The sequence below is a fragment of the Lampetra planeri genome, chromosome 8, assembly GCF_965212315.1.
Source record: "Lampetra planeri chromosome 8, kcLamPlan1.2.h2, whole genome shotgun sequence".
Classification (NCBI taxonomy): Eukaryota; Metazoa; Chordata; class Hyperoartia; order Petromyzontiformes; family Petromyzontidae; genus Lampetra; species Lampetra planeri.
The window spans coordinates 13,936,401-13,963,093 of record NC_136114.1 but is presented as its reverse complement, the minus strand read 5'-3'; the positions used below and the strand labels follow the sequence as shown (position 1 = coordinate 13,963,093).

The window sequence follows — 26,693 nt, the reverse complement described above, 5'->3', positions numbered from 1 at the left end:
GCTACGTTGGGAAAGAAGACTACCAGCAAGTCGAATCTGAAGGAGGATGAGGATAGGGGAGGAGCTATATTTATTGTGGTTCCAAATGGAAAAGAACAAAGGGTAAAAGAAGAGAGGGCACTCAAGGTGAGCTCATCATTGCAATCCATGTTTTCTGTACTGCTAGAATTCAGTCATGGACATGTATGGTAAAATTTATTGTTTTGATAATTCTTCTTGGTTCTTTCGGTAAAGTCACGTAGAAGGGAAATAATAATATTTTATTATTTCCCTTATACGTGAAGGGAAATAATAAAATATTATTAGAAAGAACCAAGAACCAAGAAGATGAATCCCTGCAGTCACGAAAGCTTTAAATCGAAAAATAAAAGTTTTGATAATTGTGAAATACGTTACAAGCACCTTAAACAAACTTGTATTTAGATGTAGAAACACTGGCAAAGTACGGCATTCATCTGGATAATTTACCGGTGTAAAATTCCATAATAAAATGTAAACATTCATGCCATCCAGCTAGCCCAAGCCCTTATGACGAAAGCCCATATGACACATGTATGTATAACATGCAAGTTGTGTTTAGCCATGATGACGTGTCATCATCATCACCATCCATGGACAGATAGCCTGCAGGTGTCCACTGCATATTTCGTCATTTGTTTCCACTTTCCTCTGTGGTGTAGTGCCAACATGCTCAAGTAGTGCCACATCTCTCTGGCACCAATCTCTTACGATGTCGTTGTCAAGCCCATTCTCTGTTAGGTCTTCCTCTCTTTCCGGTTCCTTACATTTTTCCCCGAACAACAACAACATACTTGGCATTTTTCTTTTGTTGTCTAACCTACATATGTGACCTCAAATATTGTCAGTTTCCTTCTCATTACTGCCTGCATCAGGTCTTCTTCTATGCGCAACCTTTTTCTTCTATGTTGGTTACTCTGGGTCAAGAAGATGAGCTAGGCACACATTTCAGACTGTAAACATCAGCTTTTCCTCTTGGATCCAGAAGGGTTTTACTTTCTCACAGTATCGGTGTGCAGCATCCTGCTTGTGCATTTGCTAAATTGACTTGAGCATATAAACTTCCCAGCTATGCAATTTGGCCAATGACCGATGAACCCAGAATGCACCCCATCCCTTCACGTCTCGAAAAGCTAAGCAGAATGAAGCATGGGTAGTGCTTGAATAAGTGACCATGGTGACACGCAGTTTATCAAAGGCTGGCGCTGCATGGTGGGCAGCGGCGGGCGGTGCAGAACATATAATTGAGAATTTAAAAAGGTGTCGGTTTTGTTGCCAGATAAAAGGGTAAAAAAATCTATTATCATATTTTGCTACTGGCAAAGGAGGTTCCTATGGTGTAAATGCTTAACCCCGAGCTCTCATACTCTGATGGTGCATTGTCTTTGAGTTGTGCGCCTTTTGGCGTCATCTGGTCCAACACCATGTGAGACTAGGCTCTAAGGAAAGCTGTCTCGGGTGCGGACCAATCAATTTCAAGGACAGTGCATATATTATCAGAGTTGTTTTTTGTTTGCATTCCGACTGCAGGTATTGTGGTCAATGCAAACATGACTCCTTGTAAAAAAAAAGGTGTCAGTTTTGTTGCCAGATAAAATGGTAAAAAAAACAATTATCATATAATTGTTGTGCTGTAATTCTTTGTTCCCACATCTATACTTCCCTGTCTTCACCAACCGGCACTGACCAGCATGGTGAACCAAGGTCACATGGCATGTGGAGCCCTTTAAGCTTGCATTGGATTAAAAAAAATTGTATGTACATGTGTATATACATTTTGAATGTGGTGGAAATGTGCATTTTTCCTGTAAAATAATCTTCAACAGGTATTGAAATGGAATTTCACCACACCTCGCGATGAGTACATTGAGCAGCTGAAGACGCAGATTTCCTCTTGCGTGGCACGGTGGCTCCTGGAGGAGCTGTTCCACGCAGACTTCCAGCACCACAACAAGGCCCTGGGCATCATGACCGAGGTGAAGACTTAACCTCCACTTGTCTGGCGTCAGATCCAGTGAGGTTGGCTGCTGGGTATTTCATTTAAAGTTTTGCTTCACTCTCATCTCCGTCCGGTGGCAGAGTGTGGTTTGCACGGGCCCTGGTGCAAGGCATGAAATGAGGCCTCTCCAGTCCAATTTCAAACCCCCTTTTTTAATTCATCCCCTGGGTCTCTCCAGCTTGTGGGGGCCACCCGCACACTCCATGGCTATGCCACAGTCTGTCGGCTTTACTTGGCAAGGCAAACAGAACTGAAAAGTCAGAATAAATTATATTTAGGCCATCTGACCTACGATTTAACCAGTGTTTTTTTGCCCTACCAAAGTATCTTGGGTGAATGCTTTTTTGGCTGCAATTTCTATCTAAACTAATCGGAGGTTTTATCGTGCAGCGGATGGAGGCTGAAAAGGACGGTTGCATCAGCTGTCTGGACCTGGTGCTGAAGTGGGTGACACTGCGCTTCTTTGAGACGAACACAAGCGTGCTGATGAAGGTGCTGGAGTATCTTAAGATACTGTTTTTGACGATATCGGCCGACGGCTACTGCCTCACCGACTTCGAGGCCAGTTCCTTCATCCCCTACCTCATCCTGAAGGTGAGTTTGGCTTGTGTTGTCGTGTCCAAACAGCTGTTCTACGATGCAAAATTTGTATCTTCCAACAGAATGCTTGCCGCTTTTGTTGGGTCCCGTTGTACGTGTGGTTTAAAATGTAAAGTTCAAGTTCTGCAATTTAATTAGAAAAAATTAATGCCGTACATATTTTTTCTATTAGGTCGGTGAGTCAAAGGACACAATTCGCAAGGATGTCCGAATGATCATGAATAACATCTGCAAGGTGTATCCAGCGAGCAAGATGTTTGTGTTCGTTTTAGACGGAATAAAGTCCAAGAACTCGAAACAAAGAGCGGGTGAGTTGAGAAACTCACTTGTCAAGCATCCTTCCCGCTTATAATTCTGTTCGATGGTATTTGACTTGTGATCTTATCACCCAGCACGCACCCGATCTCATCCAATACATTAAAAAGGCGTTAAAAGCTTGCTTCCAGGCTTTGCCGTGTGGTGGTCGGCAGAGGGCAGTGTAACGAAATATGTTTTTGTACTCTGCGTCGATGCTCCCCACTTTCATCAACCTGTACTGACCTACGTGATGACATATGGCCATATAGCCCCAAGTTTGTGGAGACCCTCGCCCAGAAGTATATTGGCCCAAGACGGCGCATGTACAAATGTGTTTCTTGATTATGCGATGAGCACATGTGTGCATGCAACATTTGTTAATTTCGGTCTGCTCCGTCCGACCTCAAGAGTGCCTGGAGGAGCTGGGAGTGCTCATCGACAGCTACGGCATAAACGTGTGCCAGCCCACGCCGGCGAAGGCCCTGAAAGAGATCGCGACGCAGATTGGCGACCGCGACAACTCCGTTCGCAACGCGGCGCTCAACACCATCGTGGTGGCGTACAACCTCGCTGGGGAACAGGTTCTCAAGATGATTGGAAATGTAGGTGGCCTTACTATTTTTTTTAGCCGTGCCACGTTAACCACTTAAAAGTGTGACGATCGATCGCTTCATTGATTAAAATAAATTCTGACTCTTCCTGTAAATGCGTTGAATTGTGCGTTAATAATTTGGCTTTTATTTGGTGCTGTGTATTTTTCTAGTTTTTATACCCATATGTGGAGTGACATTTCTCTAATTACTGATGGAAGTACTGTTGTAGATGAAGTTTGGATACTCAGAGGAATATATGCTCTGAACAAGTTTACGTGAAATGGGGCCACAAATTAAATATACATGTTGGGCACCTTCATAGCTGACTATGTGCAAAAGGTTGAGTTGTACATTCCATGACGTGAGGTTTTATAATGCACCGCCACCCATGTACTCAAATTTTGAAATCAAGTGTAAGAATTATTTTTGTCATTAAAAAAATGTGATTGTAATTACATTCAGAAACAAATTTGAACACGTGGATCGGAAAACAAATATAAATGATGCACATTATTTTTGGCTGTTCGGAAAAGTAAGGATGGGCTTGGGCAGGGACAGATCGGTGGATGAGGCTAGTGGTGGAATGGCGTCCAATGGAGTGAACAAGCTCGCTTTAAAGACCACGGAGGAGATGGTGCGACGGGATCGTCATCCGGCAGATGATGATCGTGATGACCCATTGGTTATTTTTGGTTTTGTTGCTAGCTGGCAGACAAGGACATGAGCATGTTGGAGGAAAGGATCAAACGCTCTGCCAAGAAGCCCTCAAGTGGCACCAAGCCGACTCCGGCCGTCGCAGCGACCCACAGCAACAACACAACGATATTGAAGGGCCGCGCCGGGCAGGAAGAAGAGGTGCCCTCCAAGCTCAAGTGAGTGGGTTGTTTACCGTCTTCTCTGCATCTTGTATCGTTTAATGGGATGAGACGATTCGAGGTCTGATGTTGTGCATCACAGCTCATTGATAATGAGGAAGTGATCGCACAATTATTGACTTGTGAAACACAATTGGGCCCCACTGTGTACATCTTGCTGCTCAAGGTTCGAATGCCTTGCAAAAATTGGTGGCATTCTTTCACTGCTTGTTGTTTAAACCGTGCAAGCCGTTAATCTTGGTCCGTTGTGTTCATATCTCATTCTGGCTCTTTGATACACGTGGCATCTGCACTCTGCTACTGTCTGTTTACGTAGGGTAACGATACATTAGGGGACGTGTATCAAATGTCTGCTTCTCTTCCTTGCGCTTTTCATTGTGGAAAAAGAATAATGTACCGTTCCTACCGCATGTGAGTATCTTGTTCTGCTTCGTCTTGTCCCCAACCATCTCCTTCCTCCTTGCCATTGTTCCTCAAACTTCTCCAACGTCACGTGGCGCAAGATTTCAGGTCTCCTCTGGCGATGTACGATACAGAGCCGTGTGAAGGCCAGAGTAAACAGCCTGCATTTCCAGATGAGATTTTAGACGAACAGCTTGGTAAGATTAAGGACATTTGACTCATCAACTTCCCCTTATTTTGCCTCCGCTAGAAGTATTTTGCTGGAAAAAAAGAGCTTTTATCTTGTATCTATGTACCTAGGCGCTGTGTCCTGGGCTCTGACGTGGCTTTAAAGGTTAATAATAATGAGAAAAAAAATACTGAAATCTCTTTCAGGGACTTCCGCCATAGCACTGATATCACTGCACTGACTTTGTTGGGAGTTACGTCAACGTGCCATCACTCCAGAACCCTAATCGTGCACTTGACGGGAACGTCAGTGCCCCCTTTTGTCACCGCCAAAGCTTCCTAATTTACATCGGACGTCTCCGGACGCACGGCTTGCGTACGTACGTACAAGATAAGAGCTGTTAAAAAAAAAAATTAGGGAGCCATCTTTTTTTAATCCGACGCAATACTCGGTGCGATTCTTACACGCCCATTTCACACGCACTTGTCGTCCTGCACGCGTCCAGCCAAGCGCGAGCTGGCCGCCCGTCGGCCACGCCGGCCGCCCAGCCAGCACCGCCCCCGGCCGCCTCCCGCGAGTTCCAGCTCGACCTGGACGACATCGAGGAGGACGACTCGGCTCCACACTGCGAGCTGCCCGTCCTCGTGCAGCACGAACTGGACGACGTCTTGCGGCCCATGAACATACCCGAGCACGCGTGTGTGATCCACCGATCTACACCCCCCCTCCCGCAAATTCAATTGTATTGCGAGTGTGGTGGTCTTGCGGGTTAGGTCGCTCCTGAGCATTTCTATTCCCCGAGCTCTTGTGGCAGTTATGTAGTTAACGCTTGAGAGGAGAAGCGGTGAACTCGTGAACGAACCCAACAGAGACCACGCTTGCTTTCGGCTTTGTCGTCTTCACGGTGGCAATACTATTGTTCTACTTGTTTACCCAGGAAAGTTGCTGAGTCTCGTGACTCATGTTTCTTTCCTTTTATCCTTGTGCGCACATATGTGTGACCTGATAATGGTTATTTTTCTAAGTGGCTTTTATAAATAATTATTTGTAAGTCAAAAATCCTCAACATTTTACATGTAAAAGAGATAAAACAGTAAAAAATAAATAGTTTTCGATAAATACACCAATAAAAATTGCACGTGAAGGTTTGAACTGAATCGGCAAAATGTATCTGCTTCCATCTCACGTGTGCAGGATCCGATCAGTCTCCCCACAGTTTGACGACATCGGCGGGGGCAGTACAGCGTCCACCATCAACTTTGTCATCTCGCAGGTGGCGAGCAATGAGATCGATGCCAGCATACAGGCCCTTGCCCAGGTAACCCAAGGCAACCCCTAGAACCTAATGCTCTAAATTGGATATTGGTTGTGCTGGTTTTGTTTTTAAAGTACAATTTTTTTAGGATCGCTCCATTCCCTTTTAACGGATGTGGGGGGGGGGGCGGCGGCGGTGCTGCATGCGCATTCACGCACGCAGATCGACGAGGTCCTGCGGAGCGAGGACAAGGTGGAGGCCATGTCGGGCCATGTGGACCAGTTCCTCATCGCCACCTTCATGCAGCTGAGACTCACCTATGACAGGCACCTGGCCGACGAGTGCACCAACAAGGACGACGTCATCAAACTCTACAGCTGCATCATCAGCAACCTCGCCACAGTAAGATGCACGATTGCACGTGCCGTGAAGCTCGCGTGCAGAGGATATTGATGCTGACTTAACAGCGTTGTCCAACTGGTAAGCGACAGGCCCGTACTCCCCTCGCGACGGCTTGGCCTGCCAAACTATGGCAGGCCACTCACGTGTGCACGTGACGTCGTACGTAATACATCACGTGTGCACGTGACGTCGTACGTAATACATCACGTGTGCATGTGACGTACGCTAGTTTCGGTTACGTAAACCCCTGGAAAATATGTAACCCCATTGAACTTTGTATTGGGATTGAAGGTCGTTGGCTTCAGTTTGGGGTATGCAATTGCGCATGATTGGGCATTCATTTGTTAATAGACTGCACACTTGTGAAAGACTTGCAGCTGTGGACTGGTAAGCTATACGAAATTGTTGTTGTGCAATGAGCTTGCCTGGTTTCCACACTGCCAAATGTTTCTCTTGCGCCCTTATCCCTTGCCTCCCTTTTAATAGACCATGCTCTTGTCTAATTTCCGAACATAAAATAACAGTGCCCCTTTTTGTCAATTACGAAGTACTTTAATGAAAAAATTCCCAGGAATCCATGTCGACGGAGAGTGGAGTGTTATCGGCATAGTAATTCTACTGTGATGTACTTGAAGCAAATTGCTTTCTTTTAAACTAGTGTTTATAAACAATGTGTTTTGATACTTTCGGTGGGAGAACGCATGTAATTACACTCGAGTGATTGAGTGAGCACAGCTGTTCTGTAGAGCGAGAGTGATGAGTTGCACAATGACGCGGCAGGAGCGTGCATGTGGCGTGCTCCTGTCACGGGCCGAATGGATTCACTCCTTGATGAAAGCCCAGAGGTGCACAGGGGCCATCTGACTCGCTGACAGACTTCTGGCAAAGAGACCACGTGTTTCAACTTTCATAAGCGTGAACTTTGCTCGCTTGGTTAATCAGCACACTGACAAATAATGCTTAATATGGAACAGTTTGTACTTTATATGGAACAGTTTGTACTGCTCTTGCGTACTACAATACTCGTGTTTATTGCTCTGTTGTGCGTACATAAAATTGTAAACAGTCGGCTACTCGTGAATCTATTTTGATAGAATATAAAACAGTGGGTTGCATTGGCAGTTGTGCATGAGCACAAAATAAACTCGCCCATGCGTTGAGGATCATTTCCAAAATATTGGTTTGCTCTATATATTTTCTTCTGTTCATAGTGAAGTGTTCGTTAAACCCTGCACTCGACCATGGCGTCGGTGGTTACCTGATTTTTGTCGGGGCCTTGTTGTAGCTCTTCCAGACGGACGGCCTCTCAAAGGAGGCGTCGGTGGGCGTGCTCAAGGACTTGATGCATGGCTTGCTGACGCTGCTGCTGGACACGAGGCTGGAGGACCTCGAAGATGGTCCCCAGGTCATTCGCTCCATCAACATGCTGCTGCTGAAGGTGCTCGATAAGTCCGACCAGACGAGCATCCTCAGCTCGCTGATTCGGCTCCTGCAGGACTGCCTCGCGACTCCGGCCAATAATTCCACAAAGTACTGTGAGCTTGTGATGAAGGTGAGCGCTTAGATCATCAATGTAATTGCATTGCAAGTTTTTTTGTTTGTTTGTTTTTGTGTGGAGGTAGATGTTACCTTGAAGGAAAATGCAACAGAAAACGAGTTTTATCTTGTAGTTGTGTTGTACCTAGGCCAAGGGTCAGAAACCTGCGGCTCCTGAGAGGCATGCGGCTCTTTAAGGACTGCTTGGTGACGTTATTACTGGTAGGAACCACCTGGTTCCACCAGCCCACAGGGGATTATTGTGTCCGTCCGTCGTGCATCCAAAAATGAGAGGGAGGTTGGGGAGGGGCAGGGTGGGGGGTGGGGCTGGGTGGGGAGGGGCTGGTCACCCCGTGGTGCCCTTATAAAACTCAACGTTTAACCTACTCACGCCGGCTTGTGCCCGCCCTCACAGTCGGCCATATTTGCGGAATACACCACGCCGCCGTTGACCCTGGCCATTGACCGAGCAACCCAACGTTCCTACCAGCTCCCTCCGCAGGAATGTGTTTATTAAGGACCACCGTGTCGGTATTCACATGCATCGCAGCTCTTGAAATATTGAGTTTTTTTACCGAATTAAAAAGAATGTCTCTTCTTGTTATCCTGGTTTCTGGGTTTCTAGCCTGTTTGACATGATTGTGAAATTTAATTGATGAGGATTTTTTTTTTTACATAATTTGTAGGCGGGCCACTATTGCACTTATGATATGTAGTTTATACAAATGAGGCAGATGTTAGGAAAACATTTGACCTTTTCGATGAGAGCAGCCAATGAATCTCAACAGGCTTTTCACTACATTGTTTGAACCGGTAAGTGGTGAGGGCCAGGCGAGTTGATAACCAGTGAGCGGTGTTAGCTAAGTGTCTTGTGAATGTCCCGTCACTACGTCTTTGTCGACAGGGCCGCCCTCTAGTTTTACGAGTCAAGAGCCATTCGTTCTTTTTTTGTTGCTTCTTCCTCTTACACACGGAACATTGCCTTCTTCCTTTCCCCGTTGTGACAACGCAGTGCCTGTGGCGTCTGTCGCGGCTGCTGCCCAACATCATCCACACCTTGAATTTGGACCGCATCCTGCTGGACTCGCACAACTTCCTCAGGGTGTTCCCGCGCGAGTCGTGGAAGCAGCGCAAGGACGACATGCCTCTGCGCACCATCAAGACGCTGCTGCACACACTGGGCAAGCTCAAGGGACCCAAGGTGCGTGACAAAGACCTATCGCGTCGCGGCGCACTGATCTGTGTTGCGGCGCAAGTTAAATTTTTACGTCTTGAGTGTGTGTGTACAATGTAGGTAGGGTTTGTTGATCGACGATCGATTTGTCGATGGTTGTTTTCAGAATCTGTTATCGATTCCAATTCGGTGCATCGGCAATTGAATCTAGTTTCATTTCGGGAATGGTGGAACCAATTTTGGGCATGCGCAAACGTTCAAACAGCATGGCGTGTTCAAATGTGAATGGTTAGCGGAATGCCATCTCAAGGCACCAGTGGCAGGATTGATCAGTCCCCGTGTGGTACATTTGAACAGACACAATGATGCACACACTCCAGGGCTGTGTTTTAAACAATTTTACATGTGTCGCAAACCTATAATATATATATTTTGCAAATGTGATTCTCGAGTTTTCTAAAAGAAAATCTCAACAACCCCTTGTGCATACAGTGGCACAAACATCCTGGGATATTTTCCAGGACGTGGCCATCAATTAATGTCAGGTCGCCTACTCTTGGATTGACTCGGCCTTAAGTGAGCGTTAACATCACCAGTATAGTGTAGTGCCAGCCCGTACACCCCACCGTGTGCTGTGGTGACGTTAATCGTTGCTTGCTAACAGCGCTCGCCTGCGTGCGCAAGGCAATTTTCTACCATTCTTTAAAAATGTGCCTCTTCGCAGATCCTGGACCACATAGGGATGATCGAGAATAAGGATGAGTCTGAGCTGGAGAACTTCCTGAAGAGGGTGACCAAGCACACGGACATGGAGATCAGCAAGGCAGATATGGAAAAGGAGAAAGGAGTTGGCAAAAAAGTGAGAAATCAACCGACGCAAGCTTCCACCCCCCCGCCACCCACCCCCAACACCCCCAACACACCAATACCAAAACCCGCCATTCGCAACGAAGTGATGGTGACGTCACCATGGCGCATGTGCCAGGCCAGGTGCACTTTGAGACCACGTGAAGTGTCGAAGGCTCGCTGACCGGAGGTCTCGGGACAGACCCAGGTGCCATGGGATGGCTGACTGAGATGACTGGCAGATGCACCAGCTCTACCCCCCCACTGTGCCACCCCCCCAAAGACACACACACTGTGTAATGCCATGGCATAAGCAGCAACACATTAGTGCCATTTTTTGTTGGGACAAATAATGTCGATTTTTTTCATCCACAGGAGGACAAAGTGTCCACAGCGAAGCTCAATGACCTGATGGCAGAAATTTTCAAGAAGATTGGGTCTAAAGAAAACACCAGACAGGTCGGTGTCTCGTGCAATATTTTTCCGGTGGAAGGTTTCTCGGCACAATTTGCATGGTTCGTACCGACGACCTGTGAGCTTGTTTTCATTGGCTAGCATTGAACCCTGTGTGTTTTCCAATACAGTCAAACCTCGTTATTTCAGTAGTTGATAATTCGTAATTGGGGATCATTTGGCACGGCTGCACTTTCGGCATCTATACAGTATTAGTAATTCGCCATGAGCCGAATTGCCGTACCGAATGGTCCAATTTTGGCATGCAGGTGGAGCGATGCCGCGCACCAATGACTCGGTTTAGTGATGGCGCGCGTGGTGAGTGTGCAGACCCGTTGCTTTGGACTTGACATTGTTTATGCGCCCTGTGCAAGCCAACCCTCTCAGAAATGTCGTCTACACCTCCATCAAGAAGCAATAGAAAGGGACTGAAGTATGAATCCCTGAGGCTGCGAGACAAATCCAAAGTTTGGGATGTAATTGTGTGTCAATGCAAATGGTATGTGAAGAGTTTGACATAAAATCAAGCACTTTTTACGACATCAAGAAAGGCCCAGGAGAAAATCATTTTTGGAGAACAACTTGGGATTTTTTTTTGTATTGGGGCAGAAGGCACTGGAGAATACCATTGGGCATAATTCAGAATATTGAATAGTTTGTCGAGGCCAGAGCCACCCCATATGTGTACAATTAACAAGGGTGTACTGTAACTACGACGGAGGTATTTGTGGCAACGCACCACATTTCCACCAGTCGGTCACGTTGCAATTTGTGGCGCAAGTGTAAGCATCGTGTGCTGCGATCCGAATTGCATATTTTAAATACAATTCCATTTGGAAAGAAACCAATGCCATCTGCATAAATAGCCCCGGTATTGCAGGCTTAAGTAGTTATTTTGTTTCATATGTAGATGGTGCTGTGTGTGTGTATAGAAATGTTATGTATTTATCCATAAGGGTCCCCACTGAGTCTCAAGTCTGTATCATGAGAGTCCCGCTTTGTGATGCTTGACTAAGTAAAGGAGAATTTTGAGTGTGGGAGTAAACAGAGTACCCAGAGAAAAACACGTACCTGGCACAGACGAATTCTCAAAGCCGATTTGCTGTAGTGCCATCTATTGGTGATCTCGCAGCCTAGCGGGGTTTTGGAGTTTCGCAAACCGTCTGCGATCCACCAAGCAATGACTGCAGAACGCTGGATTACAGCTGTGGGCCACCGTGGCTGCGTGTGTGCGTGCGTAGGGCCTGGAAAACTTGTACGAGTTTAAGAAGAGGTACCCCGAGACGGACCTGGAGCCCTTCCTGCGCAAGTCCTCCCAGTTCTTCCAGAACTACGTGGAGAGGGGACTGAGAATCATTGAAATGGAACGGGATGGCAAGGTCAAACTGGCACCCTCGTCTGGGACCTCTTTGGGTAAAGACCAAATGACATCTGGATGTGATCGATACACTTGCCTTAATAATTGTCTTCGTGATGTAATTTAAGTGAATGAAATGTGTTTCAGATGTCATGATCTGTGGCTAATAGGTTCATCATTAATGCACCCCTCAATCTCAAGTGAGTGGATTAAACTGTTCGCCCAAAATAGCTTTTCACCTTTTCCCGTTCCGAGACGACTGAAATTTGCCGGGTGGGAGTCCTGTTCACTGCTGACTCTCGGAACGTGCAACCGGTTCAGCGTTAATTTAGTTTCGAGAGGCGTAGCGCCGTTGTTTTTGAAGATATTGCACTCGCTGCAGAGAACTGGAGCGACACGACCGCACTCTCTTAAGATCGCTGGCCCCAAACTGCCACTCCCGCATGGCCTTGTGGGAGCCTCGGAAACGATCAAGTTATTTTACTTAACTTTTTTTTTCCGGTTCCGATGATGTACGTGTACGATGACTTACGTGTACGTACGTGAAAATCATCAGAGCGGAATCGAACACTATAAAGGGTTAATTTACGAGCTGTTTTGCGGCTACGATTCATTACGCTTTGACTCTTGGAAGCGGCTCTGTGACGATGAGCCGTGGCGTGGGGCGCGTCGGCGGTGGTTGTTATCCTCGTCGCAGCTCCGGGCGGCGGGCTGACGTCATCGTCGGGGCTCGTGGGCTCCACGGGAAACGGAGTGACCCAGTCGCTGCCGACGGCGTCGCTCTCCTCAAGCACGACGAGCATCGGCAGTGACGACGCCGTCGGCTCCGCCGTCTACCTGGAGCGCCTTAAGATCCTGCGGCAGCGGGGCGGCCTTGATAACTCCAAGGTGCAGCCTCGCATACACATCGGGGTTCTTTGGCAAAATACCCACGTGTGTTTCGCCCGCTTATTCATCGTAATAAGGTGGTTTGAATAAGGTGCCAGTAAGCATGCAATGATTTGTTTCACTCCGTAATGGTGTTCTATTGCATTTAATAATCATTGCGTTCGGCAAAACACTCGTGCATTTCTATATATATACTACACAACGTATTCTAGTTTACTTAATGTACAGTATATACAGCGCGACTTAATCGAGTGTGTGTGTATATACTGCACATTATTTGCGAATTTTACAAACATCATCTTTTGCCAGTATAATCGAAGCCTTGAATTTCTTTGTTATCGGTACCCATACCGGCACGAACCGCCCCGCTCTTTAACGATCGCTGCCGCCGTCGTCGTCGCAAACCTGCCACGTGCCCCCTCCCCCGCTCGCTGCTCCTTCAGGATGTGACCTCCAGCTTGGTTGGCAAGCCGGGCGGGACGGGGTTGACGTCCGTCGGCGGCCTCTTGGGCAGCGCCTCGCTGGCATCGTCGTCGTCCTCCTCCTCGTGCGAGCCCCTCGGCCCCAAGTTGACGCACCTGCGCGAGGCGTGGGACCGGGAGCCCAACGCCGCCGTACTCCCGCCGCCCAGGCCCGTCGCCAGCCAGAACCTGGAGGACCTCAAGAAGAGGCTGGAGCAGATCAAAGCGAACAAGAAGTAGCGCAACAGGCTCCCCCCCCCCCCCCATCCTTAACCATCTCGGCAGACTTCCCTTCTTTACTCACCCGGCCCTGCTTGGGCCTCGAGCAGTAGAAATCCACAGAACCACTCTCTCGGCTCCTTCCAAACAAATGTATTTATTTTAATTCCATTTTTTAGTTTTGTCAATTCAGAGTGTCATGCAAAAACCACAAGAATAGGAAAAAGGACAGGCCAAAATGTTTAAAGTTTTCGGTAGGTACTCCGTTACTCTGAAATAAGTGAGATTTTATTGTAGGACAGCAATGGTGGTTTGGTAACATTGGTCCGACCCTGGGCCTCATCTCACTAATCCATTCTTTTCCGGTTGCTGTGTATGTCCTTGTCGACTTTTATTTTGTTCTTCTGCAACTGCACCGTTGGGTTGGTTTGCTACGTTTTTGGAACCGTGATCAAGGCCTCTCCTCCACACCCCCCCCCTCCACATCACTCCCATTGGCAGCATACGAGACCCATCGGGGCTCCTGTTTAATCGTGGCACATTATTTGTATATCTAACACGATTAGAGTTGTGTGTAAAGTAGTTTGGTTTCACCAGCTGGCGTACAAGCTTGAGTACATGTACTATTTAATAAAGCCGTTCTTAGTTGTCTTTGTAATGCTCTTATTTGTGAATGTGATATGAAGGGAATCCAGATCGATTACACTTTTTGCTAGCTGCTTCTCTTCACGTCAGCTGTGAATTTCTGGGCCTTTCTTTTTTCTCTCTCCATTTTGTAAGATGTAACCATTTCTAAATTGTGTTTTATAGGTGCATGTGTGTTTTTTGTTTGCGTACGGCGTATGATTATTTGTAAATAAAATGTTTAAAAAACTCCCATTTGGGGAACTGTTGGAAAATGTTGAGCCTCTGTGTGTCATTAAGCTTCATTAGAATGTGTATAGGGGGGGTACCTCGCCCGAATTACTCACATGCGTTTACTTTGTTCATGCATGTCGTTGCGTTTTAATGGTATGGAGAGCTTGTGTTAAAGCCGCAACTTAACTTGAGTTGGCCTGCTTGCAACAGTGTTTAATATGTATCTATCCCTGATGCACAAGTAATTGCTCGAACACCCCCGTCAGGGTGAGAGTACGAATAAAACAAGTGGCACGTCACTACTACGTTTGTTCATTGCTCTTGTCGAAACTCTAAAAGCCGGTGTCGAAAAAATGTCGCTGCTGTAAAACTCATCCCGGTTCAAAACACTTTCCAAGACCCGCGCTGCGATATTTTATTCTGGAGAGTAAATGGAGCGCAAGAAAGTCGGCCAACATTATTGATTTGAATATTGAGTTGGCCTTGATTTTGTGCGTCCCGTTGGCTTGCAGGGCGCGGTTGCTTCCCCCCCACCCCCCGGGGTTCTTAGCGCGACTTTCCTGTTGTGGCGGGCAGGACTGCGGTTGTTTACATCACGTCGCGTCGCTCGGGGAAGGGGAAAGGGTTGCGAGGTCGGCACATCCGCTGCTTCTGAATGGGATACCTGCAGATTCGAGACCTCTCTTGCTGCAGTGGGAAACTTGTGGCTCTTGGAAGAAGCAAAACAAAACTGGGGTTTATTTGTTGGGGTGTTTTGGTTTAATATGGGCATTGATTAATGCAAGACTTTGAACAATTCCTGCCTGGGGTGACATTCCGTTTGGAGATCGGATGTGGCTCGGCTTATGGCCATGGTGTTTCTGTCAAGCGTTTTTGGTCATGATAACGTGTACATCTCTATTCATTGTGGTGATGCCTTGAAAGTTGATTAATTACTCTCCGAATACTTAATGTTATTTAAAGTTGAAAGCCTATTTTAAGGCCTCAACCCATAGCAATCGTGTGGATCCTTTGAGTGAAATCCACTCATGTGCGTTGGTTTTCTCTGTACTCTGGTTACATCCCGTGACATGTAAAACACTAATGGAATTAGCGGAACAGGTCATTGCGGAGTACCTCAAATAGTTGGCTATAAAATAATAAACGGTATTAAGACTTGAGCAAGTCATGCCTGTGCATTTTAGATTTTATTTTTTTATCATTGATATTGATCAACATTTAAAATATTTCTTGTCCGAGGTGTGCGTTCAGCCATGGCCAAAATGCTAAAACCAATGTTCACGATTTGAGGCAATTATTGGACGTTATACGAAAACACCTTTGAGTTTCCCCAACTCCAGTCTTCGCCACCCACCACGCGGTCGTGCCATATTCGCGTTAATCAATGGTATTCCCATTCCAAACGAGTCGTTCCACGCTGAACGCGCCTGATGATTGTTAAACAAGTCCCACGTGGCATCAGCCATTTACGCTGTCCGCTTTAATAGAGCCGATTCAGATACCAGTGTGTGCACGTGCTTCACGTGACGCATACATCTTTAAATGCTGAGCGCGTCAGTGTGGGCGAACGCGTGGAACGAGTTAATGTGATGGGAGTTAATTGACCTCTTGCAACCTCGCCGGGCAGAATTTTCAACTTTATCCTGGAGAAATCCGATGCGCAATGAAGCTTTTTTTCACAGATTGGCCCAGTAGGAAGGGGGTCACTAAGTTGCAAACTTTATTTTTTTCTTTTCAGGCCGTGTTTGCCGATGCACCCCCGAAGTCCGCCTTTCGGGAGCGGCCCTTCTTTGAACAAACCTCGTGTCGTCGATGTGACGGCAGATGTTTCAACAAAAAAACATTTGCTCAGTGTTAATTTGTGAAAGTAGACGCAAAGCCCTTTGGCAGCGAGCCAGCTCGCTCTCCTTCATTCATCGTTGCTTAGCAATTACATATTAATTGTACCGTGCAAAGCCCCTCTTCCCCCCTCCACTCCCACTTCACGTCGCGTTACAAATCCCCGTAATCTCAACACTGTATTGTGCGAATGTTTGCATTTGTTTATTGCGACATTAACCTCCTAGCGATTCCTGCGCGATAGTTCTTTTCAACAGTTGCCCCCCCCCCTTCTCGCTCTTCAAACAAACCCCGTATTACTTTAAACCCCGCGCAATAGTTGCTTTTACAAGGCTCTGTGTGTGTATTGTGGAGTGTAAGAATGTGGAAGGGCAATGATAGAGGGGAGGGGGGGGTCATTGCGACACGCGTTTTTCACAATACGCATAATCGCAGTGCCTTCTTGGCGCCTGCTTCTGAATACCAACCACAAATAACCAACATCATTACGCGGTGCTTAATTTCAGCCATCAAAGTCCGGGAATTATTTCGGCACATCGCAATCTCACCGTTTGTGTCCGAGTGTTTCTATGAACCTGTTCATAGGGCACAGTAATATAGGATCATTGCGGATAGCTGTGCCTTGTTTACTCTAGTGGTAGTGCCTTACGCCAATAATCCCCACTCCAAAAGTCAGTCTCGCAGAGTTCCATTATAAAAAAATATCGAGTGAGAAATTACGCAAAGCCGCTCCTGAAGCTACATCTCGGCGTGAAGTTGTGGCCGGGTTGCTGCTGCTGTTGCTGCTGTTGTTGCTGCTGTTGTTGCATCGTGGTTGGCTCCCCGTGCTGTACGCGTTGCGTGCCCTGGTTTCGCCTTCACGCCCCAGTGCACCCGGGCTAACACCGAGTAAGTAGCAGTAGGAGGAGGAGGAGAGAGAGAGGCGGGGTTTTTTTTTTGCACCGCAGCCAGGCCGCGTTCGTACAAGCAACGCAAGCAAAACTGTACGCTTCCAGGGGGAGCTTGCGTAGCCCGGAGGGAGAGACCAGAGAGTTGAGAGCAACGTTACCCATAGAACAGAGTTGACCGGAGTAGAGAGCCAAAGCAATGTGTAGCACAGTGTTGGTGTTCGACAAGAGAGCACAGTGGAGTGGTAGCTCAGAATGTAGACTGCATGCATTCCTGTAGCGGCAGATTTCCCAGTAGAAGAGAGTCAACGCGGTTTATTTCTCGTGCGACAGAGAACGGGGTTCGGCAGAGTGCGACCTGCAAGGTAAACGCGACAGTGGAGCACAGCAGACAGCAGTCCAGAGACAAACGCCCGCGGGATGCAGTTGAACGGGGGACGGCGGTAATGGTGGTGGTGGTGGTGGTCGATTGTTGGATTCTGAATGCGGCTCAAACCGGCCCCGCGAGTGCTCCAAGGTGCGCTCGTCATTCCGATGTAGCCGTGGATAAGACCGGTTGGGTTCGGATCTCGCCGCCGCCACCTCCTCCCAGCGTCAACGCGGCGGAACGCATCGATTTCTGGACGCCCAAGGGGAGGCGTGGTCGGTGCTTTTGGTCGTAGTTGTTGCAGTTCTAGTCGTGCTGCTGCTGCTGGTGGTGGTTGGCTGTTGGTGGTTCGTGCGCGATTTACAAACTCATCACACCTCCCCCCACTCTTCTCGAGACAAAGGTCAAAGTGCGTTTGTCTTCGTCGGAGGCTCTCGACTTCGCCGCGCAACTCGGTGCCACCTGCCGCGGGGCCGACACGAGGAGGACTTCAACGCCACGCGCTCGGGGGAGCGGGGGGTGGTGGTGGTGGTGCTGAGCATTCGTTAGCGAGACGTGCAGGGAGTCGGTCAAAGCGACCCCCCCGGGGGGGGGGGACGTTGGATGCGAGCGACTGTTGAGACCGTGCGGCTGGGGAGACTGTGGAGATTGACTCGGAGGACTCACGCCGCACATATTTTGTGGAGGTGGGGGGGGGGGGTTCAGCAGGGGGGTTCATTCGGACCTACAAGAGAGAGGAGGTCTGTAAGAGGAGAGTGGACTCCCGCTAAGATCCACGGAGAGATAGAGAGCGAGGTGTGTGAGAGTTGGGGGTTCACTCTGACCCCACCACTCCGCCTCGAGAAGGGGGTTTAAAGAGATAGGGTTCAGTCGGAGACCTCCTGCACGACATCACCACCACCAACATCACCACCACCACCATCGTCGTCATGGGCTCCATGCGGAGACCTAAGTACCGCAGCTCGCCCAACCTGCAGGGCGAGGTGTTCCGCTACGACCTGGCGCCGTGCCTCCAGGAGGAGCGCGCCTCCCTCTCGGGGCATCCGCAGCCGGGATCGGAGATCACCTGGGACAGGTGAGAGAGGGGGGGGGAGGGGGGGGCCAGGTGGGAGAGGGGGGACAGGTGAGAAAGGGGGGGGACAGGTGAGAGAGGGGGGGCAGGTGAGAGAGGGGGGGACAGGTGAGAGAGGGGGGGGGCAGGTGGTAGAGGGGGGGACAGGTGAGAGAGGGGGGGACGTGAGAGAGAGGGGGGGCAGGTGAGAGGGGGGGGGGACAGGTGAGAGGGGGGGGGCAGGTGAGAGAGGGGGGGACGTGAGAGAGAGGGGGGGCAGGTGAGAGGGGGGGGGCAGGTGAGAGAGGGGGGGACGTGAGAGAGGGGGGGCAGGTGAGAGAGGGGGGGGCAGGTGAGAGAGGGGGGGCAGGTGAGAGAGGGGGGGGGGACAGGCGCGTGCGGTCAGCACTTAACCGCGCGTCGTTTCGTACGGAGCGAGCCTCCTCCCCCTCCCCCACCTCGCGTCGTGTTCGTTGTGGGGAGCTGAGGACGTGGGTTTGGTGGTGGCGGGGGTTGACGTTTAATCAATTGGCCATACTTCACCAGGCAATTTAGTCAGTGCGGTGGTGCGGGCAGTGGGGGGGGGCGGTGAGCGAATCGCCTTCAAGGAGCCCGAGGCGGCATGTGGCTGCCGCGCGCCTCCCGTGATGGGGCACAGCGAAGTAGGGCAGCGTCCTTCACTCGCCTTCAGAGCACAGCGGTGGGGCGGCACTTTCACCGATAAGACATCGTCGGCGTGAGGGGCCGACACGCGTTGTAAACCATTGGTGGGGGGGGGGGGCGGGGGGGTGTGACTGCAGCACTGTGATGATGATGGGGGGGGGGGGACCACGCGCGGCTTTGTAATGGGCATGTCTGGGGTAGAGGTAACGGCTGTGTGCAGATCGCAGGGGGGGGGGGACTTCGCTCATAGAGGAGAAGAGGGCAGGGGGAGGCTGTGGACGTCTCCCTGGTTCGGTGGGGGGAAGGGGGTTAGAGGTCGCGAGGGCAGCACGAGAGAATGAGCAACCCCCCCCCACCCCCGCTGGGGTCGAAGGTTGCCTGGGGGGGGGGCTCTGGGGTCGAAGGTCGCCTGGGGGACTCTGCATTCGAAGCTTTGGCGACTTGGGGATGAGGGTAGAGTGGGGAGAGGTGGGAGAGTGTGTAGAGTGTGTAGATGATGGTGTAGAGTAGGGAGAGGTAGGAGAGTGTGTAGAGGAGGGAGAGGCAAGAGAGTGTGTAGAGAGGATGGTGTAGAGTAGGGAGAGGTAGGAGAGTGAGTGGAGGGGAGTAGAGTGAGATGAGAGGGAAGAGATAGGCAGGGGAGGGAGGATATTGGAGACAGTGAGGGGTGACGATGGCATTTATCCTGAATTGGATTGGGAGCCAGTGGAGAGGTCTCTGAGTCTGGGGATTGACGTGGTCACATTTTACGTGGCGTGGGTGACAGTGGCATTTTGTATCGCCTGGAGTTTTGGAGGCGAGGGTTTGTGCGGAGATGGGAAATGCTGTGGAGGCCGTAGCGAGTTGATGCTGGTGGACACGGCGGCCCTACTCGCCGTCGACACATCCTTGATGCGGGCAGATGTTGCTCGGACGGGACGTGGAAGGTCTCGCACCACCGAGCTCAGGAGGGTCCGAGAGGCGTGGTGGGAAGGGATCGCTGACAACTCCGTGGCTCCGCACTGGCCAGGGACCGAGTCGGAGTTCAGGACGGCGCAACGAATTCGGCGAGAGCGCAGCGAGAATTTGAGAGCAACGTGGAAGATGTGAAGCCCGATGAGGTGCAGGTGCAGCGCTGGCAGGCGTCACCCGCGGGGCTGTTGCGATAAGCGATTGTCGTCGCAATTGAGTGACGCTTTCTCCCAGAGCACGCGGGAGCGAGAAGTCCCTGCAGATGTTTGCTCCTGGCTGTGGTTCTGAACGCCCATCGTGTCGCATCGTCATCAAAACTCCCCCAAAACTGCGCATACGTAACGGCGTAGGAACACGCCGCGTAGAGTCACGCGGCTACAAGATTTATTAAGAGCTCGTCTCGTCTTCCCCAACGCAAGGGGTTGGTCGCACCATGGGCAATCCTTCGCCACTGACTTCTGTATTCTGCCGTCCTCGCTGTTTGTTCCGGCGCGAGCCTCGTCCATGCGCTGATGTCATCCATCCATTGTCATCCATCCATTGTCATCCTTCGTCTTCCTCGCGCACGTGAACCGGGCACTGTTCCTCGCATAATCTGCTGTTCCAAACAACATTCAGACTCTGTCTCCTCGACAGACCTGTTCTCCACCTGAGGACGGCAGCTTGCGTTGTGGCCGAAACGTCGTGAGAATTATTTTATTATGTTTTATTTTTATTATTTTATTATTTCCATTCTACGTGACTTTACGTTTTATTTTTATTATTTTATTATTTCCATTCTACGTGACTTTACCGAAAGAACCAAGAAGATGAATCCCTGCAGTCACGAAAGCTTCAAATCGAAATGTTCCAAACAAGTTCCATCGTTTTTTTCTCATGACATAACCACAGTAGGCTAGCTTACTTGATTCTATCACCGCTAAAGACAACAGCTGATTTATTTTGTTTTCCCATGTTGAGCCTGCTTCGTGGAGCACTTCAGGTTGATTAGGGCTCCGAACCCAAGTGTCAGTTGATGCTTACAAGGTGGATTAATCGATGAATGGAACATGGAGGCGGTGAGCGATGAATACTGATGATGCTGCACCTCTGATGGGCTCCAATAGAACCAGTTCTACGTGAGCTCTGAGCGCCCAACACTTGGAGAAAATGCTCATGATAAAGCCACCGCTTCGGTCACGTTCCACTCTCTTAGCCTTCTACCGTGAGCGTGGAGTGCACGGGGCAGGAGATGCTGTAGCCGACCCTGCTGGCGATCATGTGAAGCCGGTGAAGGGAGGTGAGGCAGCTGATAGAATCTCGCAGAGGATGACCGGCGCGGGCGAGATGGTTGAACGTGTGGGCGCACGTGTGCCCCACGTTGTACCCCACCACGCTGTCCCCACCATGCATTGTGTCCCACCACGCTGTCCCCACCATGCATTGTGTCCCCACGCTGTACCCACCGCACGTGGGCACCCAATGCAAATCTAATCCTTGGCCACATTCCCATACAGCGTTCCGATGCGCTGCGAGGGGGAAGGCTTGAGATAGCAGTGTGTAGTGAAGGGGGCACGTTCCGTTCCAGAGCCTGTTTGTTCACCATGATGATGTTGTAATTGTTGGGATATTGTTATAAAGTTGAATCGTGAACTCATTACAACTGAAGTGTATGTATAAGCGTATTTCCAAAACACTTTTTTTATAGTTTTAATTGGAATAAGTGTGCAATGAAATTGGTTTTTACGTGGTTGCAAATCGATATTAAAATGTGTACACCCTTTGGAACACACACGTGTGTTACTCGTGAGCAGAATAAAAATGCCCATTTACATTTAAGTAACTGCCTATTTCGTGAATTGGCTTTAAGTGAATATAAGCTACGTGTGACAGATTCCACACAATCACGGACCCATTACAATCCAGACGCCGATTATGTAAAAATGAGGCCCATATCACAGCTCAGGACGCCAGTCGTGGCAGCTATGTGAAGAAAAACGATTCGCTCCGTAAAATTCCGCAAGATATTCTCAACTTACGCCAATAATAAGCGCAGTTACCGAATCTGATGGTGAATAAAGCCACAATTACGTTTTCCCACGTCTTCACGGGGACCTCCAGCGAGCGAGAAATCAACGCGAAACCAATGCCTCTTTGATCGCTGTGATTTGATTCACAACTAAGTTGAGCACATCTCGTGCATATGCTATTCATAGTGTACAGTGTGTGTGCCAGTGTGTGTGTGTGTGCCCCCCACTGTGCCAGCAAGTTGGCACAGTGGGGGGCACAGGTGGTGCATCAGCCAGTCGACTCAGTCATTCGACCCGTGGCACCTGGGTCAGCCCCGTTACCTCCTGCCAGCGGGCGTTCGACACTTCACGTGGCCTCAAGGTGCACATAGCCTGGCACAAGCGTCGTGGTGACGTCACCGCCACTTCGTGGCGAATGGCGGTTGTTGTTGTTGTGTGCCAGTGCGGCCTTCATAGGTGCTCGCTAACAGCACTTGCCCCTACAGTCTGTTAAGGCTATACGGGGGATCCTTATCTTTGTGTTCCAGTGTGTGTGTGCCAGTGCTGGGTCAATCGTGTGAAAAGAGTCCTGCTTAGGAAGACGGTCTTGATGTACATGGGCAGACAAGCACACACACACAATACAAAGATCCCCCGTATAGCCTTAACGGACTTTTGGGGCAAGTGCTGTTAGCAAGTAGCACCTATGAAAGCCTGCACGGCACACGAGAGGGTAGGTGGACCAGCACCACACCCGACCGCCTTTGTCTCAACGGTGTTGATGTTTACACATCGCATGAGGTATTCATTTTAGGTTGAGTCGACCTAGGGGAGACCCAGGACCGGTTAGATAATCATCAGTGGCGTTGGCCATGAGTGGGAATCGAACCCGGGTTGCCGGGTTCATAGCGCGGCGAGCTAGCTAACCACGACACTTGCTCCCTCCCCCCTACAACAAGACAAAGACGCACACACACTCAGTGCCACTATCAAACTCTGCAGTGGACATAATCCCCACACTGACGTGCGCTGGGTTCACGTGTGTGTGTATGCGTGCGTGTCACAGTGTGTGTGTATGCGTGCGTGTCACAGTGTGTGTGTATGCGTGCGTGTCACAGTGTGTGTGTATGCGAGCGTGTCACAGCGTGCGTGTCACAGTGTGCGTGTGGGAGGAGCGGGAGTGTAGCGGTTAGCGCGCTGCGCTGCGAACGCGGTGACCCGGGTTTCATTCCTGCTCGTAGCCAACATCGGTGACGATGATCTGAACTGGTCTTGGGCCTCCCCTAGGTCGACTCAGCCTCAAATGAGTGCCTGGTGCGGTGTGCAAACATCGCCACTAGGGAGACAAAGGCGGCCGGGCGTTGTGCTGACCTTTCACCCCCTCGTGTGTCGTGCCGGCCTTCATAGGTGCTCGCTAACAGCACTTGCCCAAACTGTCTGTTAAGGCTACATGGGGGATCTTTGTCTTTGTCTGTGTGCGTGTGTCACAGTGTACAGGAGCGGGTCGTGGCCGTGTTTTCCCGCAAGGGCCTGAAGGACAATGAGCTTTTCGTGTTGACGGAGAAAGTCCGGTGAGTGGCGAGGTCGGTGGCCACGCGGCTCAAGTGGCTCACCACCACAACTCCTCACGACAATCCTTCGCCACCACACGCACGGGCCTTCACTCGGATGGAGGGGCAGGCGGACGGGCGCTCGAAGCGTTGGCGAGATGTTAATTCCCTCGCCTGGTGCGCAGGAGGTCGTGGGTTCGATCCCGACCCTGATGCCTGTTATATATTTGGAGTTTGCGATGTCTCTCTCTCCCCATGGTCATGTGGATTTTTCTCCGGGTCCTCCGCTTTTCCCTCCATTATTTAGAAACACGCGTTTAGATTATTTGGCTGTTATAATTTTTCCACTTGATGATAAGCCACTTCGTTGAGCTATCGTGTTGTGGCCAGGTTGCTTCTGAAAAAGAGCTACCCCCCCTTGGGATGAGGAATATACGGATGACGTTGAGGACGATGATGAGGATGATGGTGACGACGATGGTGACGACGATGGTGATGATGAGGACTGTGATGAGGATGATGGTGACGACGATGATGATGAGGACGATGATACGGATCGGGTTGGAGTCGGAGACGATTGACAGTGTTGAGAGTCAAGAGCTACCGATTGGCTGCGGCCCCCTACAGGTTCCCTCGCTCGGTGCGGCAGCGTAGTAGATGCTTTCCCAAAAAATAGGGCGCACAAAGAGAAACAGCTGCCTGCCGAGTAGCGCACACAGTACACACACAGTACACACACAGTACACACACAGTACACACAGTACACATACACAGTACTCACGCTACACAGTACGTTCAGTACGCACGCGCAGTACTCAGCACTCGCACACAGTACACAAACAGTACTCGCGCATACAAGTACTCACACACAGTGCACACACAGTGCACACAGAGTGTTGTCCAACTTCCGACTGCATAGCCGCTCGTAGAGTGAATTCAAAGCTGCAAGGGATACCTGCCCGAACGTTCATCAAGTAGCCCAACTCTTTGCACCTTGAGCACCGCCCGCCGTGCCACGCACGCGCAGGCATCGTGCAGGCGCGAGAGTCGATTCGTTCCGATAGATGCAAATTTTAATCAAACCGTGGAAGTTATTTTTGGGATCCCCTGGGCAAAGTCCGTTGAGCTCGCCAGCTCTCTTTCAAGGGCGAACCCTCCTCCCCAGTGGGGCGGTGGGGGATGGTGGAGGGGAGCGGTGGCGCAGCGGTTAGCGCTACGCTGCGCTACGAACCCGGCAAACACGGGTTCGATTCCCGCTCACGGCCAACACCGGTGACGATTAATTATTTGAACTGGTCCTGGGCCTCCCCTAGGTCGACTCGGCCTCAAATGAGTACCTGGTGCGGTGCGTAGTAAACATCGCCACTGGGGAGACAAAGGCGGTCTGGCGTGGTGCTGGCCACCCACCCCCTCGTGTGCCGTGCCGGCCTTCATAGGTGCTACTCGCTAACAGCACTTGCCCCAACAGTCTGTTCAGGCTATACGGGGGATCTTTGTCTTTTTCTGGTGCGGGGTGGTGAGGAGTGGTGGGGGGGGGTGAGGGGGGTGGTGGTGGTGATGGTGATGGGTACAGATATGGCACCACACAACATTTCAATTATTCAACGAAGCAGCATCGCACCAAGCCAGGCGTCGTCAGAGAACGCTCACAAGACGTGTGAACGCATTGCCCGCAGGTCACGCGGCGAGTGCATCGTGAGGTCGGCGGGGATGGATGAGACGAAGCGAAACCAGGGAGTGCTGAACGAGACGCGGAGCATTCCGCAGTCGAAGTTTAAAATATGGGGAATGAGGCTCAAAACAAAGTTTGCAAGAATTGTTTTTTTCTTTTTAGAGAATAACGTAAAAAAAAAAATCCATTTGCGAATGGTGGAATCGTGGGAGGGCGGCCGTGGGTGAATCATCGCACCCTACATTGTGTGTGACCAGCTTGCGTATTAACTCATCACCGCCTTCACTTTTGGTTTACCCATTACCCTGCGTATCCCCTCCCTCACCCACATTCTCACCCCCCCTCCCCCCGTCCAATTCCAAACCCTTGCCCCCTGCAGGCATTTATTGAAGTCTCACGTGGGCCCGCTCATTCTCGACTATTTTAAGGTGCACCTGCATGCACGTACACCCGCGCGCGCGTGTGTGTCTGCGTTTGTGTGTCTGCGTGCGTTTGTGTGTGTGTCTGCGTGTGTGTGTGTGTGTGTCTGCGTGCGTGTGTGTGTCTGCGTGTGTTTGTGTGTGTGTGTCTGCGTGTGTATGCGTGCGTGCGTGTGTGTGTCTGCGTGCGTGTGTGTGTCTGCGTGCGTGTGTCTGTGTACGTTTTGTTGCGGCGAGTGCCTTGCAAAGAGACACTCTCGGCCGACTCTCGCGTCTCGGTGAACCCTCGCTCCGTGAGAGTTGTGACACTTGCTGTGAAGGAAAACCTCCCTGGCTGTTGGAACGATACAGAATGTTTCGATAGTCATTCATGGGAATGTCCTTCCTTCCTCGTCCTCTTCTTCCTTCTTCTTCCTCCTTCTTAAATCTTGACCTAAAGCTTTCGTGACTGCAGGAATTCATATTCTTGGGTCTTTCGGTAAAGCCACGTAGATATTTTCTTTGAACCTATCGACGCGATTTTTACCGAAAGTCAGAGCAGCGGTCCTTAGACCGCCAGCAGTGGTCTGCGACGCTCGCCCAGGTGGTCCGCGGTGGCTGTGACCCCAACGCAGGCTGATCCGGACAATAACGACGACGTCTCTGACTTTTGTTTCGGACATTTATTAATATTTGACTCATCTTATTTAATTAAAAAAAAATGGAGTTAGGTAAACTAACCGGATTAAACTTACCCTGACCCTAAGATCTAAATGTCCCTCCCCGCCAAAATCAAAACATTATAGCTGCTTAATTTCATATTTTTGTATATTCCAGTAACATTAATCATTTTGCATGACCGGTATTTAGAGAGATGAGTGAATGCGTTCAGTCACCAGGGGTAAGGGGTGTGGGGTGGTTGGGT

General features: G+C 50.0%; 2 protein-coding genes, 1 long non-coding RNA gene and 1 other non-coding gene across 4 annotated transcripts in view; all 4 read left to right on the top strand.

Moving 5' to 3' along the window:
• The window catches only part of LOC144720379 (cytoskeleton-associated protein 5-like), a 29,828-nt gene extending 15,127 nt beyond the window's left edge, over positions 1-14,701 (top strand). Inside the window, exons 28-43 of the mRNA XM_078597119.1 lie at positions 1-126; positions 1,845-1,994; positions 2,408-2,611; positions 2,790-2,925; positions 3,323-3,516; positions 4,213-4,379; positions 5,459-5,650; positions 6,148-6,271; positions 6,431-6,610; positions 7,896-8,162; positions 9,159-9,347; positions 10,045-10,179; positions 10,542-10,625; positions 11,861-12,032; positions 12,674-12,864; positions 13,308-14,701. Of these exons, the coding sequence (XP_078453245.1) occupies positions 1-126; positions 1,845-1,994; positions 2,408-2,611; positions 2,790-2,925; positions 3,323-3,516; positions 4,213-4,379; positions 5,459-5,650; positions 6,148-6,271; positions 6,431-6,610; positions 7,896-8,162; positions 9,159-9,347; positions 10,045-10,179; positions 10,542-10,625; positions 11,861-12,032; positions 12,674-12,864; positions 13,308-13,565 (2,769 nt within the window). The 3' untranslated portion in view covers positions 13,566-14,701. The remainder of the gene's footprint in view (positions 127-1,844; positions 1,995-2,407; positions 2,612-2,789; positions 2,926-3,322; positions 3,517-4,212; positions 4,380-5,458; positions 5,651-6,147; positions 6,272-6,430; positions 6,611-7,895; positions 8,163-9,158; positions 9,348-10,044; positions 10,180-10,541; positions 10,626-11,860; positions 12,033-12,673; positions 12,865-13,307) is intronic.
• LOC144720513 (small nucleolar RNA SNORD67) lies at positions 7,357-7,480 on the top strand. Its single transcript, XR_013585771.1, has one exon. It is a non-coding gene; the product is annotated as a small nucleolar RNA SNORD67 (small nucleolar RNA).
• Positions 14,702-17,019: 2,318 nt separating the features above from the next.
• LOC144720382 (proline-rich protein 5-like) overlaps positions 17,020-26,693 on the top strand; it is an 18,796-nt gene continuing 9,122 nt past the window's right edge. Inside the window, exons 1-3 of the mRNA XM_078597125.1 lie at positions 17,020-18,570; positions 23,639-23,719; positions 25,750-25,798. Of these exons, the coding sequence (XP_078453251.1) occupies positions 18,425-18,570; positions 23,639-23,719; positions 25,750-25,798 (276 nt within the window). The 5' untranslated portion in view covers positions 17,020-18,424. The remainder of the gene's footprint in view (positions 18,571-23,638; positions 23,720-25,749; positions 25,799-26,693) is intronic.
• Positions 19,457-21,978, top strand: LOC144720384 (uncharacterized). The gene is made up of 2 exons (XR_013585749.1): positions 19,457-19,582; positions 19,614-21,978. It is a non-coding gene; the product is annotated as an uncharacterized LOC144720384 (long non-coding RNA).